This window comes from Lytechinus variegatus, chromosome 13 (assembly GCF_018143015.1).
Source record: "Lytechinus variegatus isolate NC3 chromosome 13, Lvar_3.0, whole genome shotgun sequence".
NCBI classification, from domain to species: Eukaryota; Metazoa; Echinodermata; class Echinoidea; order Temnopleuroida; family Toxopneustidae; genus Lytechinus; species Lytechinus variegatus.
The window spans coordinates 12,560,781-12,575,619 of NC_054752.1; the positions used below are offsets into that span (position 1 = coordinate 12,560,781).

Genomic DNA, 14,839 nt, shown 5'->3' on the forward strand with positions numbered 1-14,839 from the left:
TTATCCACATTGTGCTGCACTCGACCCAGGTGAGGTGAATGGGTACCCGGTAGGATTTTTCCTTGAACGCTTTAGCGCCTATTAATATGGCGGCTCAGCTACAGCCGGGGTAATAATATGATACCAAGTATCAAAGCGCAGTTGAGTATATGCACATAGTAACTGCGCTATATAAATGGACATATTATTATTATTAAGTGGCATATAAATCTAGATATATTTAGTACACAGTCTAAATTAATATTTAGAATACCAGTAAAAACATAACACAGCATGTACAGACGCGAATGTCCAATGGCTCCAGTCCTTGTAGAATCGGTTGGTGACCCCTCCACCCTCCGATTATTAAAAAATTGATTATCTAAATTAATATTTAGAATACCAAAAATGCACTATCACAATAAACTCTAAAAAATGAAGTGCTAGTTCAGCTCTTATAGAGCGTGTATAGTGACTGCACTTCGGAGTGCTGATTTGTCTAGTTCAAATTTGAACGAGAAAAATCAGCACTCCGAAGTGCACTCACTATACACGCTCTTTAAGAGCTGAATTAGCACTTCATTTTTTAGAGTGTAGGATTGCATGGTCGTGTGGTCAAAGCAATTCGTAAAAATATATAAATTATGCAAATACGAGTATATGAAAAGAGCAAGAATAGTTGGAATTGAGTATTCGTACCTGAAAGAAGAAACTTGGGGGCAAATTGGAGCGTGGAAAGGGATCACAATGGGGAGAATGAGGACGCAAGGACTGATGGGAAGAAAGGTTATCGAACATAAAAAGATACACTGTTAGAAAAAATAAAAGAAGTTCCTGCAGCAGAGTCTCGAGAACACCTGTAATCTTACCGAATTGCGTAATAATCATTCTGTAAATTCATAAAACAAGAATTTTTCTGCAATTTAACAGAACAGGTCTGTTTAAAAAGGGGGAAAAGGGTGTTTTATTCAAGGAAATTTGTAAGATTCCATACATCAAATACCAATTTCCTGTAAGATTACGCAATTCGGTAAGATTACAGGTGTTCTCGAGACTCTGCTGCAGGAACTTCTTCTATTTTTTCTAACAGTGTAGAAAAAGGAAATTATTGAGGGGAATAGAGTCAAACAAGTATGCCTAGAGAGAGAGAGACAAAGGGGAGAGGGCAAAGAGAAGGAAAAAGTCATCAGCCCTTATCCATTATTTCTAAAAATCCAACGATAGTTTTAAAGTGATATGAAAACGACCAATGAACTTCGTCGCTAAATAGTTATCTCAATTTTTTACTCATTTTTGCCAGATGATTATCATATATCATTAAAGAAAGGCTCCATATTGACAATCTTACAGATATAAAAATATAGAGTAAAGTTTGAAATTAAAGCAACAGATCGAAAATTCCGCCATGTTCTGAATGGAATTACAGTCAAGCAACTTTCTCTGATGAAGCTGATGATATTTTAGCCTACTTTAATCGGGTTTGTGTGGAACTTCCCTGCTTATAAGTTGGCAATAATCATGGTGGACTTGACCTTTAACGAGATGGAAAACCAGACACAGCGAGGCTTGTTAAGCGATGCGACTCACTTGCTCAAATAGTAACATTGATAGCTTGTTTATACGACAAAATAATGGTGTGCGCATAATAAAATACACACTATAGCATGAGTGAACTTAATATTTTTTCCTCTTTAATCCTCATAAGAGGGACTTTATTTGTTCATATGCTATTTACAATCGTTTTTACAAGTCACATACAAAAATATACATAAATGAAATAACGAAACAGGAACTAAAGGATTGAAATATATATATATATAGTTGCCGAAGCTGTTGTACATATGTATTTTTTTTTTTTTTACAAATTTTGTATAAATCGTCTCATACATGTGATGTATCTGAGCAATAGCTTTGATCCAGCCGAGGCATAGCGGGTTGTCATTGTTCAAAACCCACCTACACCCGACAAAGGAAATTTAATTGGTGGTATCAAAAATCTGTCTATCTGACGGTCAATCGGAACGGGGTTAATTGCCCTAGCAACTAACCTGTCTCTGTGGTCTAGTGGTTCCCGAAAGAAACATTTTTCGGCATTACCATTTTTTCCAAAGGGCAGATTGCTCGGTGCCAGTTAAAAATGGCAGAGGTAAAAATGGCAGAGGTAATAATGGTAGAGGTAATAATGGCAGAGGTAATAATGGCAAAGGTAAAAATGGCAGAGGTAATAATGGCAGAGGTAATAATGGCAGAGGTAAAAATGGCAAAGGTAAAAATGGCAGAGGTAAAAATGGCAGAGGTAAAAATGGCAGAGGTAAAAATGGCAGAGGTAATAATGGCAGAGGTAATAATGGCAGAGGTAATAATGGCAAAGGTAAAAATGGCAGAGGTAAAAATGGCAGAGGTAAAAATGGCAAAGGTAAAAATGGCAGAGGTAAAAATGGCAGAGGTAATAATGGCAGAGGTAATAATGGCAAAGGTAAAAATGGCAGAGGTAAAAATGGCAGAGGTAAAAATGATAAAGATAGGCTACATTATGATCCATGACCGGACTCTTGTCGACGAAATGAGCTATAAAAACTGATTAAATATTATGTTGTTTTTCGTCATTTAAGATCTAAACTCAATCATTTTCTTTCCAAAATGATTTCAATTAGTGACTGCATAATGAAAGGATCTTAAGCTCGTAAGCAGAACAACGCTTTACATATAAACCCAACGATTTTTAAAATGTAAACACCAATGTGTGCAGCCACTAACCCTCTGAAACGAACAACTTCGGGTCTACGTCGAACTACTTTCAGAATTCAAACTGGATACAAAAAATAACTGAACATTCTGTAATAAAAGTTTTTTTTTAAATTTCCATATCATAATAGATCCGCCAGTGATGTCACTGGCGGATCCATGGGGCACAGCTGGCCCGTGCCCCCCCCCCTTGAGAGGTAATTATTAAAATCTTAGCAAATATGCTAACTCAAGTGTGCCCCCTTTTTAAAGCGAGACCCTTTTCAGCTTGCTATTTATTTTGTTTACGAGTTAGTAGGCGGAAAACTTTTTTGCATGTCATTTTTCAGGCCCCCCTTGGAAAATCCTGGATCTTCCCCTGATTAATGTGATACGTTAAATGTAAATGCTACAATTATTGTTCAGTCTTTATAGAGCAATACCTCAATGCAGCTAGTCCAAGTGGATGCCAGGTTCCCAAAGGGTTTGACGTCATATATGGGAAGCTGCCCCATGACATTTTATGCACTAAAAATGGTTCATAATTGCTTTTAAAAATATTTCAGGAGCGTCAGTGAAATGATTTGTCGCTTGATATATACTGAAGATAATTTTTTTTTTGATTTTTCTAGAAAATTACATTTCATTAATATTTCTATACATCAAATATGGGAAAGCTGCTCGCAAATGACGTCACCATTGAAATATAAAGATATAGCTTTTTAAATCTTTGATTGATTTCCTAAAACCCTCACCATTATCATTTTATTTTTTTCTGCTATTCTACAATGACTTTTAACCGAGGTTGAACTTCCCCTGCAATGAATTAAGTACAATTGCGATCAAGAGTGTGCTTCAAATTTGAATACTAATACAGCGATTTGACATGAGAAGGACATCCATAAGAGTCCAGAAAAAATAAGATATTCTAGCCAAAAGATTATCAATTTGGTGCAGACGATCTATCTATGATTTTAAGAATGTCACCCTTTCCATTATTTTGATTTTCTTAAAACCTCTCTTAGTTAATTTATGTAGGGCTTACATGCGGGGGCTTTTTGATTTTTTTTCATGGGGGTTGAAGACTCTTTTTACCTATACCATTATGACCTCTGCCATTTTTACCTCTGCCATTATTACCTCTGCCATTTTTACCTCTGCCATTATTACCTCTGCCATTTTTACCTCTGCCATTATTACCTCTGCCATTTTTACCTCTGCCATTTTTACCTCTGCCATTTTTACCTTTGCCATTTTTACCTCTGCCATTTTTACCTCTGCCATTATTAACTCTGCCATTTTTACCTCTGCCATTATTACCTCTGCCATTTTTACCTCTGCCATTTTTACCTTTGCCATTTTTACCTCTGCCATTTTTACCTCTGCCATTATTACCTCTGCCATTTTTACCTCTGCCTTTTTTTTACCTCTGCCATTATTACCTCTGCCATTTTTACCTCTGTCATTTTTACCTCTGCTATTTTTACACCGAGCCGATTGCTCTGGGAAGCTTGATTTAAGCTACGCCTACCATTTTTCTCCTCATTCATTTCTTTCACAACATGTTTAAATACAAGAGTTGCCAAAGTTATTGTAAAAATACTATCTCACATTTAATATATATATATATATATATATATTATATATATATATATATATATATATATTATATATATATATATATTATATATATATATATATATATATATATATCTCTCTTAGCCATTACTTATTCATTACTCTATTTCACCTAATTCAAATGTTACTAAGAGAATTCATGAACAATTTACCTTCACAATGAACTCAATGACAGATGCTTTCATTACGTAATCTTAGTCGTAATGCAAACAAATTTTTATTTATTTATTTATTCCACAAGAATATGTCTACTTATACTGATTATACTACATATTTTAGGAAAAGAAAAATGATATAAAAATGTAAAAATACATTCACACACATATTTGTTGCTTGATATATGGCATTGATAGGAATATGTATACACACGCGTGCGCGCTCACACACCCTCACACACAATTGATATTCGTTTTGAGCTTCGTTGTGAGTGTATAGGCAAGATCTCGCCTTCTTTATTTCCTTTTTCTGATTTATCTTTTAAAATATCCATATAACTGTTTTTGCTCAAGTTGTCTCTTTGAGGTACTTAAATTTATATTATTTGGTTTATTCTATTTATGAGAATGTGTTTTTAATGGAAAGCTGTGCTCTACAAGCTCTACTTTTGTATTTGTACATTCCATTTCCAACCCGTTTATCATATTTGGCTATAAAAATATTTTACGTCAAATTTGCTATATATGTTTACATAGCTTGTATCAAGATGGACGAAATAAAACAACATATTTTGTAATATTTGAAAATGAAAATAGTGAAAAGATAAGTGAAATAAAGTAAATGTCACGCAAAATTGAAAATACACCCTGTTTATATTCCATATATATATATATATTCATAAATACATATATGATATAAAAATAAAGCTACTTTCTTCATCCCTTGATATCAAATACATCAATGAGAAAGGGACAGGGGCGCTGAAAAAAAATTGGATGGTAAATCTAATTGATTAATTAAAAAAGGATGCTCATCCGGACGGGAAGATGGTTTTAATTAGAGTTAAAAACAAAATAAACATATCAGTGAAAAACTTTTTAAAAATCCATCAAGGGTGAACAGAGTTATGGATTTTTAAAATTTTGTTTTTGTGACGTCACATACTAACAACTTCCCCATGGTTAATTTTTGTTATATAAATTTTATAAAATGAATTTTCCAGAATATTTTGAATGATACGCGTATAATTGTCACTTGGAACTTCATCTCATATCTTGAATGAGAAAATAGTTTCAGTATATTACATGGCATATTGGGCTGCCACTCGCATATGACGTTACTTTAAGAATTCTCGAAAGCCATACGATTATTTTTGACGGATTTTCTTCAAACCTTCAGCCTTTTTTTCTATGTTATATGTCTTTCATCAAAACACATTTACCGTCAGAATGAAATTCCCGTTTAATGAATTCATTGACTTTTATTTTTCATATACATACCACGGTGTATAATTAACCATAGGATGTCCTAAAAGTAAAAGTATACCGGGATATATCAACATTAGGTTGCAAACAAAATGCACTTGATGGTGATACCATAAAATATCAGTCCCAATTCAAACTTGATTGTTGTGCACGGAGTTGTCTTGCATCAGTTTCAGAGTTTCTTTCGTACGTAGTTTTCTAGGCACCTTGTACTGGTTAGCTGTGGTTGTGCTGTTGTCCAGGATAAAATGATACAGACGATCAAATGTGCCGGGTTTCACGATATGAACCAGAGGGGGTGCTATGCTGCCCTCTTCTCGGAACATGTTGTAGGTAGAAGAATGCAGACGAAGTTCCTCATCGACCTGTAAGTATGATAACAGGGAGTTAGACTCTTTCTGGAACGTAGAGAATCTATTGTCAAAAGCAGTCTTTGTCGGAAATCGGTGAATCAAAACAGCAGTGCCGCCCGGGACTCTGGACAAACGACATGTGTGCAACTGTTCGTAAGCTCAGAATTTTACGATGATCAGCTGTCCCTGTTCACCAACTTTCGACAAAGACTTCTCAGCTGTTTATTGTGATTTGACGGACATTTCCAATAGGTTAATACCTTGGTCACATTATTGTTCTACGGCGGCCGTACGGCAAGTCGAAAATAGTCGTTTTATTCATTTTTATATACAAACCACCTATATGTAGCTGGTACAAAAATTGCTAAAACGGCTGTTTTTGACTCGCCGTACGGCTGCCGTAGAACAAATGTGACCAAGGTATTACTATTGCAATTGCGAAGACTCGCTATTGATAGGGCAGGACGGGTGAGCTGGGATACTTTAACTAAAATAATGAATAAATTTGTTGGACTCAAACAATGGATATTTACTGCCAATGTTAACATATACATTCGCAACGGTATTGTCAATTTTAGAATTTCACTTAGGAGTTATTTTTCCATCAAGGTTCTTTTCCTTTTCCGTCATTAATTTCAACTGATTTACAAGGGGAACGAGTACGAGAAGACCAATATGATACGGCTGGTAAAATTATCATTCTACTACTTCTACTACCATAAATACTACTACTACTACTACTACTACTACTACTACTACTACTACTACTTCTACTACCACCACAACCACCACCTCCGCCTCTATACCATGAACACACCGACAACAACCACCATCTCCGCCTCTATACCATAAACACACCAAAAACAACCTCCAACGCCACCACCTGTCCCACTATCACCACCAAAATATCGCATATATTCGTAATGACGAACCTTCGGAATATCCGAACCTTCGGAATAACGAAGCTTCGGATATTCCGAAGGTTCGTCATTCCGAAGGTTCGTATTTCCGAAGGTTCGTAATTCCGACGGTTCGTTAGTCCGAAAACGAAATGAGGTTCGTAATTTCGAAGGTTCGTTAGTCCGAAAACGAAGTGAAGTTCTTATTTCCGAAGGTTCGTTAATCCGAAAACGTAATGAGGTACGTAATTCCGAAGTTTCGTTAGTCCGAAAACGCATGATTAACGAACCTTATTTCGTTTTCGGACTAACGAACCTTCGGAACAACGAACCTTATTTCGTTTTCGGATTAACGAACCTTCTGAAAAAAGAACCTTATTTCGTTTTCGGATTAACGAACCTTCGGAACAACGAACCTTATTTCGTTTTCGGATTATCGAACCTTCGGAATAACGCCACAAATGTTCGGACTAACGAACCCTTTTACGTTTTCGGATTAGCGAACATTCGAAGTATAGGCAATTTACGTGGTTCAGAATTACGAACCTTCGGAATAAAGAATCTTCGAATCACAAAGTGTAACCCCGAAATATTTACTTTTTCTTTGACAAAGAGTGTCTAAAATATAAAAAAGAGAAAGATATGTATTACCTTGTTCAGTTTGATATTTTCAAAGGTACTGTCACCAGGTGTAGGAGAGAGCTCCAGAAAGACAATGTAGAAGGGGAGATGCTTAGCTCCTTTCTCTACAAAGAAACACAAAAGGGGGGTTCGTGTTATATTACCTATAAAAAAATATATAAACAAAGAGTACGACTCACTGATAAACACATAAAATATAATTTTGTATGCCGTGAACTGAGTTGTTGATTGCCAAGTGGTGCTGATGAAGACAATAATGAGACAAACGTCTTTATATCAATGATTTTTTTTTCTTGTTTCCTCTGTTGAACATCGTTTTTTTTCGAATGGTCTATTTGTCGACACCGTAAATGAATTTATTTGACGCGGCGAGACATCCTCACCCACGACCCCGGCCTATTTGCTAATTTCAATTTCAAATTTGATTTGATTTCTTTTTAGTGTCAATTCAAAATTAAATTCAGATTTTAGTTTCAATCGGATGTTTGATTCAGTGAAAGTTCAATTTTTACTTCAATTTTCATTTCCATATATCCCTTGATAGCTTTGTCCAGTACACAACAAGTCGATTTGCATAAATAGACAACTCACTTCACTATTAAAATTGATTTTTCATGGGTGAAGTTCTCCCTTTGAAACGGACGGCGCGGCAGGCCGTATCAACTCTGTAATCATGGAAATGGAGTTAGTCTGGGTAAGGCATAGAGTAAATTGTTCAGGTTACTTTTCCACATTATTGCATGCTTCCTAGAAAACTGCTAAGTTAAGTGGTCCAAGGTTAGATCCTTTGCGCGTGACACTAATTTCCCTGAGCATGTTGAGCTTGGCAATTTACCTACACAACCCATTCAATGGTTAACAAAATGCGGCCCTGATCAATATAGCAATAATGTTTTTTTTCCGGAAAGTTCTGACTTGGTTACATGCCATGAGCTGGCCTGGTACCCCAAAACACCGGAGTCAACTTTTTCATAATGCTGACAACAAATGCATACTGTAGTTCAGCAACTCCTTGCACTTTCAAGTTGAGATCTCATTTTAAACATGAACAACAGAGCTACTGATCTGAAAAAATATTATTCAATAAAAAACTTACTTGAAAAAAAAAGGGTAGGAGAATGTATAACACGAGATACAGGCGGTGGAGCGGGGAAAGCGAGGAGATAATTATGGGATAATGTGTACTGAAGATTTGCAAGTGATATATTTTTCCATGTTTCCCGTAACATTATATGATTATAATAAGTTCCCATATATAAAATCATAGAATTTGTCTAGGCAGGTTTACAAAAAGCGCTTTGTAACAACGCAAAAAAGAAAGATTTATAGAAATAATTATTTTTATTATTATTTACATTCATCTGCGCAAGAGGACTATTTGACATATTAAAACACGTTCAAAATTTGCTATTTTCATCGCCGCCATTTTTAAACCACTTATTATTTACATGCTTACAAATTTGTTTAAATTGAAACACGTTAATATTCCTGATATTATATTAAAAAAGCAATATTTACAATTTTTTCGATGTAATCCAAACATCCTTTAATTAATATGACATGCGACCAATGACTTATATTACCGTGATCATCTAAGAGAAAGCTTTCCGCCACAGCGTAATCGTCAAGGGTGACGTCGGGCCAATGGTTCACTGCAGCTTGTATAGCATTCTTCACAATGGCTTGGTCAAGCTTCTCATATTTGACGTTGAGGATCTGTCCTGATCTGTAAAGGTTGAGGAAAAGGTTCATTATCAGTGTCCTGTGGAGTAAGGAGAAGGTGGCCCCAATTTGCAGAGTGTATCACATTCCCGCAAAATATCGTTACGGGGAAGGTGTACTGCGTTAGACAAACGTGCATTGACCTGCGTACTAGCTGCGATAAAAGTTCGTAGCAATTTGTGATATCTAACACATGGCGCCCAAAATAACAATGTGAATGATTAAATCGAACGTATTAAAAATAATATCCGCATTGGAAAAAATAAACCTTCTTTGATGAATCGGACATTTATTTCTGATTCAAGCGTTTTCGTCGTGAACTAATCTCCTAAATTCAAGTGATGAAGTGCACCATCATTTATCATGATTATCCGACGATAGCTAAATTAACATTCAAGTTCTTTGGTTTTTTCCATGGAAGGCAAGCATAAAGGCCAAAAACAACAACAAAACCAAACATGAGGAGAGACGGCGAGACAAAAACAGAGAGAAATGGGTGGGGAACTTTCTTCAGAATTAAAGGACGAGTCCACCCCAACAAAACCTTGATTTGAATAAAAAGAGAAAAATTCAACAAGCATAACACTGAAAATTTCATTGAAAAACGGATGTAAAATAAGAAAGTTATGACATTTTAAAGTTTCGCTTCATTTCACAAAACAGTTATATGCACATCTCGGTCGGTATGCAAATGAGAGAACAGATGACATCACTCATTCACTATTTCTTTTGTATTTTATTATATGAAATATGAAATATTTTGATTTTCTTGTCATTGTCATGTGGAATGAAGTTTCATTCCTGAACACGTGGAATTACATTATTTTAACATTCTGTGCTTCAGGCAAGGAGGTCCTAATCGTCAAATTTGTAAAAATTGAAATATTGTATAATTCAAACAATAAAAAACAAAAGAAAAAGTGAGTGAGTGACATCGACTCTCTCATTTGGATGTAACTGGCTCGTTCATATAACTATTTTGTTAAAAATAAGCGAAACTTTGAAATGTCATATAACTTTCTTATTTTACATCAAATTTTGATGAAATTTTCAGCATTGTGCTTGTCTGATTTTTCTCTATTGATTCAAATCAACATTTTTCTGAGGTGGACTTGACCTTAAAAGAAAGTCAGCTTACCTGTACATGAATTGTACGACGGGTGTGTTGAAGTGATAACGCGTCACTTTCACGACGTCACCGTACCGAAACCGATAGAGACCAAAGAGTTGTGTGATGGCAATCTCGTACGATGCTCCGACTTCAAGTTCATCAATGAAGAGTGTCTTCGGCTCATCATCATGCCTAAGAAGTATTTTAAACAAATAAACAACAACATCAACGATATGGAGTCTTCTCATCGCGGCGCAGCAGTTCAAGAACAGTAAACGTATTGAAAATGCCCGTCAAAGGACAAGGAACAGCTGGGTGGCCCTTGTCGAAAATTGGAGAATCGTAACAGCAGTTTCGTCCCTCGCTCCGGAGTTGACGAAAAGTTGCAAATATGTCGTTTTGGTAGAGTCCAGGACGAAACTGATGTTTTGGTTCTTCAGTTTTCGACAAAGACTTCTTTGTTGCTCTTTGTCATGAAGGGCGTATGACATTACATTTTCTATGTTCTTGAATTCGTTCTGCGTCGAGCCCGGGGTGCAAAATTTCCCTATTGATTTCCCATGACACCTGTTGGGTATGTCAAAAGCTGTACAGAACGTTAAGCATGTCTTTACGCAGGACTGGAACCTGTTCTTGGGTGATAAGTCAGCTACAATTTATGAAATTTATCCTTCAGCACAAGAAAGGATCATCAGTCGTGTGTAAAATCATTCGTAAATTACAAACAGATAGATACAATTATCCAAAGGATAGAGAAACTAGGAGACGTGTCGAAATGTCGAAATATCATCTAAGACATTTGAGACAGGACCCATCAAAGGAGTCCATACTGGAAAGATCTCAGCGTCCCACAGTGTGGAACACAATCTGAAATCACTTTCACATTATTAAATTTGGTATCATGTATTATATGTATACACATTTTTTTTAAAGCACACACACTCACTCTCACCCACCCATACATACACACACACATTTATGATACATGTAAATGAAGTGATAAATATGACTAAACCTATGATCTTAACTTACATCTTATCCTCTGGAATAAACTCAAAGACGCACATATCTGGCAAGAGAACAAACTCATCCTTTTCTTGTAATGGCCATAGATTAATGGCGAGCATGCCTGCTTCAGTGGAACCAAGGGTTCGACTAAATATCAACACACCTTGAATGAATAAATAAAAAGAGAGGGCAAAAGGAAGTGACACATGATGATGCACACAGCAATGATATGTCCTTGGATAAATAAAAAAACATTTCAAATAAATGTTTATTTGAAATAAAATAGAAATGCTATAGTCACAACCTTACAGTTCCTAAAACGATTCACAGCCACTTAGTTGAAATCTGAACTTAGTACATTGATTTCTTGCAGTTCGAAAACATTGGAAGCAAACTTTTCCCCTAATTTGATGAAGGTTATCGAATCCTTACCTTTTTCAAAAGTTTCCAATAGTCTTTGCTTTGTACCCACAGTATTACAGACTGCACTATATGAAGTTTAATGCGTATCTGCGGCGATACTGAAATTTAATCAATAATTATCTGACAGTTCATCAATAAAAAAAATGGGAGTGGCCACTCTTACCTTTTGCATAGGTTTCCAATAGCCTTTGCTTAATACCCACTGTATCACTGCATTGTATGAATTTTAAGCAGGGCCAAAGTCTTTTTATAATGCCTTCAAACCCTTTCTCGAATTCTCTCTTGAGCTCAGCTGCACGGACCGGATCTCCATCCCCCATCTCCCGGACAAGTACTTCATGAATCTCTGTAGGAACTCTGGTCGTGGTTACAGTCCCGTTCATGATATCACAGACCATATCCTGCCAACGTTGCTCCAACATTTTCATGGCTGACATCACTGTAGACGTAAAGCTACAGCTCATGGCGTGCAAGTTTGGGTCACGGAGACCAAATATGAGATGGACGTAGAGGGCGTCGTCGGGATCTTCAACCTGGAAGCCTTCTCCAGGTGTGGAGTAGATAACAAGCGCAGGTTTCATGGAAGGGGGTATCATAGACGCAGGACCAATACGAATGCCAGCCTCTGTGTACCTTGGCTTTGGTGCTGTATAGAAGAACATCTCTCGCTGAAGGGGACTTCCGAAACCGAAGGAATTTATACGAGCATGTAGGTTCAAACCCAATAGTGCAGATATTATTCTCCGATAAGATTTGGAATATGGCACCATCTTCGCTTTTCCAGTAGTTCCTGAGGTGAGCGCAAATCTTACAATGTTTCCTCCGATCATGATACCCTTCTCACCTTTAGCAGCGCGGTCCACAAATGGTCTGTACCGTTCATACATAGACAAAGGGTGTTTTTCTCTCAGCTCCGCCAAAGACGTCACGGAATCAAGTCCAAACCTTTTCACGTATTCAGTGTTGATGTTTCCCATAAGGATCCTTTTCAGATATCCTTCCTGGGATTTTCTAGGGCTCTTCCAAGCCTTTTCACATGGTCGATATTTACTGTAGCAGTTGAGCAACATCAAAGGTGTTATAAAGAGGACCTGGGTGTACGCTGATTTCAGGCAATGCCCATACGATATACGCATTGCGGACATCCATAGTGATATGACTGCAAGCAATACACATATTGCCCCAAATAGCCCTGGGTGAAGTATGAAAAGTGAGAAAATTATGAGGTAGCTTAAATTTCAATTTTATCATAGTCTGCACTATATCAAAACTTTTGGATTTTATTGTGAACAGTTTATGGGAAAATATTTCAAGACGATACGGTGACGGCATTACAGTAATACAACAGAAAGGCATGATTATATGAAAATAAGCATACCGCAAACCAGATTAATATCTAGAATTGAAAACTTCTTATATTTACGGGAATTAAGAATGAAAGGGATTCGATCCCTTTATTCTCTCGTTTGCTTATCACTATGTTGTGCACACACCTGACAAGTTAAAAACAATCGATTTCATTTCAATATCATAACTTTCCTATTTTACTAAGCAAATTCGATATTTTCGGCGTAATGCTTTTTGACATTTCTCCTTTCTGTCAAAACAACTGTTTGTTGGATAGACCTTAGATAACTCGCGTAAGACCTCGACAGAATCGATTCTTACTTGATATCATATAGTTCAAGCTGGTAAAACTTATTACACAAGACTGAAAAACAACTTCCGCCGTCCAAGTTGATCAATCACAGGAGAATATAGACGTAAGAAAATTGGAGATATTCACTATCTACTTATCTACTTCCGCGACCCCTGCATGCATATCGGAACCACGCCCACTGACAGTAATCTTGCTCTCTTATGGGTGATATGCCCGTTACGATTTTTAAAATAATAGGCCTAGCTCTGACACCTGAAATTGGCGATAGAATTAGAAATATAAAGTTCACTGGAAAGCATATGGGCCAATACATTGTATGGATTCAGAACTAATTGTTTATGAATATTGTGGAAAGCAAAGAGTGAAATTTAAAAGAAAATAAACCAATGTCACAATTTACCCTTTGACTATATTAAAGCCTATTAATCCTCTAACCAACTCCGAACCAAGTAATGTAAAAATTAATTGTAGACCTATGTCACTGGACTTGATTTGGAAGGTTGACATACAGATCATAACTGATATCATACTCATGATTTATAGGTTTATATCTCCCTCTCTACTCCGACCTACCTGTGATAAGTTTTTGCCAGATCTGTCCCTCTCCATTAACGGTAAACTGCCAACACACACTCCCAACAGCCAAGGAGACGCCTGATATGAATAACAGTTTCAATCTAAGATATTTGGTACCCGCCATGATCATGATGATAGGTGAAACGGTACATGCATGGAGTTATTATCAGACAACTCCATCTGTCTATATTATGTCGAGGTGCTGCCCATTCGTGCTACAACGCAATTGATACTGTGTGTGAATCATTCACCGAACAATGGACTTGACCTACTGTCTGAGCGAAATGCGGCAGAGCTTGCAGAGAGCGGATCCAGGGAAGGGCATTGGCGGCGGAAGCCAATAAATTTAGGGGGTGTCCACCTGAAATTTTGGGATGGACACATGTAAAAAATAGGACAAGCGCCCCAAAAATTTTTGAGAAGCAAAAAAAAAAAAAAAAAAAAAAAAAAAAAAAAAAAAAAGGTCATCGACCTAAATTTTAGGGGGGGACAACACACGTGTCAAGGGGGTCCACGTGAATTTAGGGGGGGACGCAGGAACAGAAATTGACAAGCAAAAAAAAAAAAAAAAAAAAAAAAAAAGGTTATCAAAACAAAATTTAGGGGGGGACCGTCCCCCCACCTAAAATTTAGGGGGGGACACGTCCCCCCCGTCCCCCCCGCTTCCGCCGCCTATGGGGAAG

The 14,839-nt window shown here is 36.7% G+C and overlaps 1 protein-coding gene across 1 annotated transcript; it reads right to left on the reverse strand.

The window, feature by feature from the left end:
* Positions 1-4,427: 4,427 nt before the first annotated feature.
* On the reverse strand, positions 4,428-14,394 carry LOC121426636 (4-substituted benzoates-glutamate ligase GH3.12-like). The gene is made up of 7 exons (XM_041622999.1): positions 14,154-14,394; positions 12,084-13,112; positions 11,522-11,660; positions 10,517-10,681; positions 9,240-9,382; positions 7,666-7,760; positions 4,428-6,127 (listed from the first exon to the last, which is right to left on the reverse strand). Exons 1-7 carry the CDS (start codon positions 14,284-14,286, stop codon positions 5,894-5,896), a joined length of 1,938 nt encoding a protein of 645 aa, XP_041478933.1. The 5' UTR covers positions 14,287-14,394; the 3' UTR covers positions 4,428-5,893.
* Positions 14,395-14,839: the final 445 nt, after the last annotated feature.

Coding starts and splice junctions, on each gene's coding strand:
- LOC121426636 (XM_041622999.1), bottom strand. CDS start 14,286: ATGATCATGGCGGGTACCAAATATCTTAGATTGAAACTGTTATTCATA. Junction 11,661..12,083: donor ATTGGAAACCTATGCAAAAG/GTAAGAGTGGCC, acceptor TATTCATTCAAG/GTGTGTTGATATTTAGTCGA. Junction 6,128..7,665: donor AAAATATCAAACTGAACAAG/GTAATACATATC, acceptor TCATACTTACAG/GTCGATGAGGAACTTCGTCT.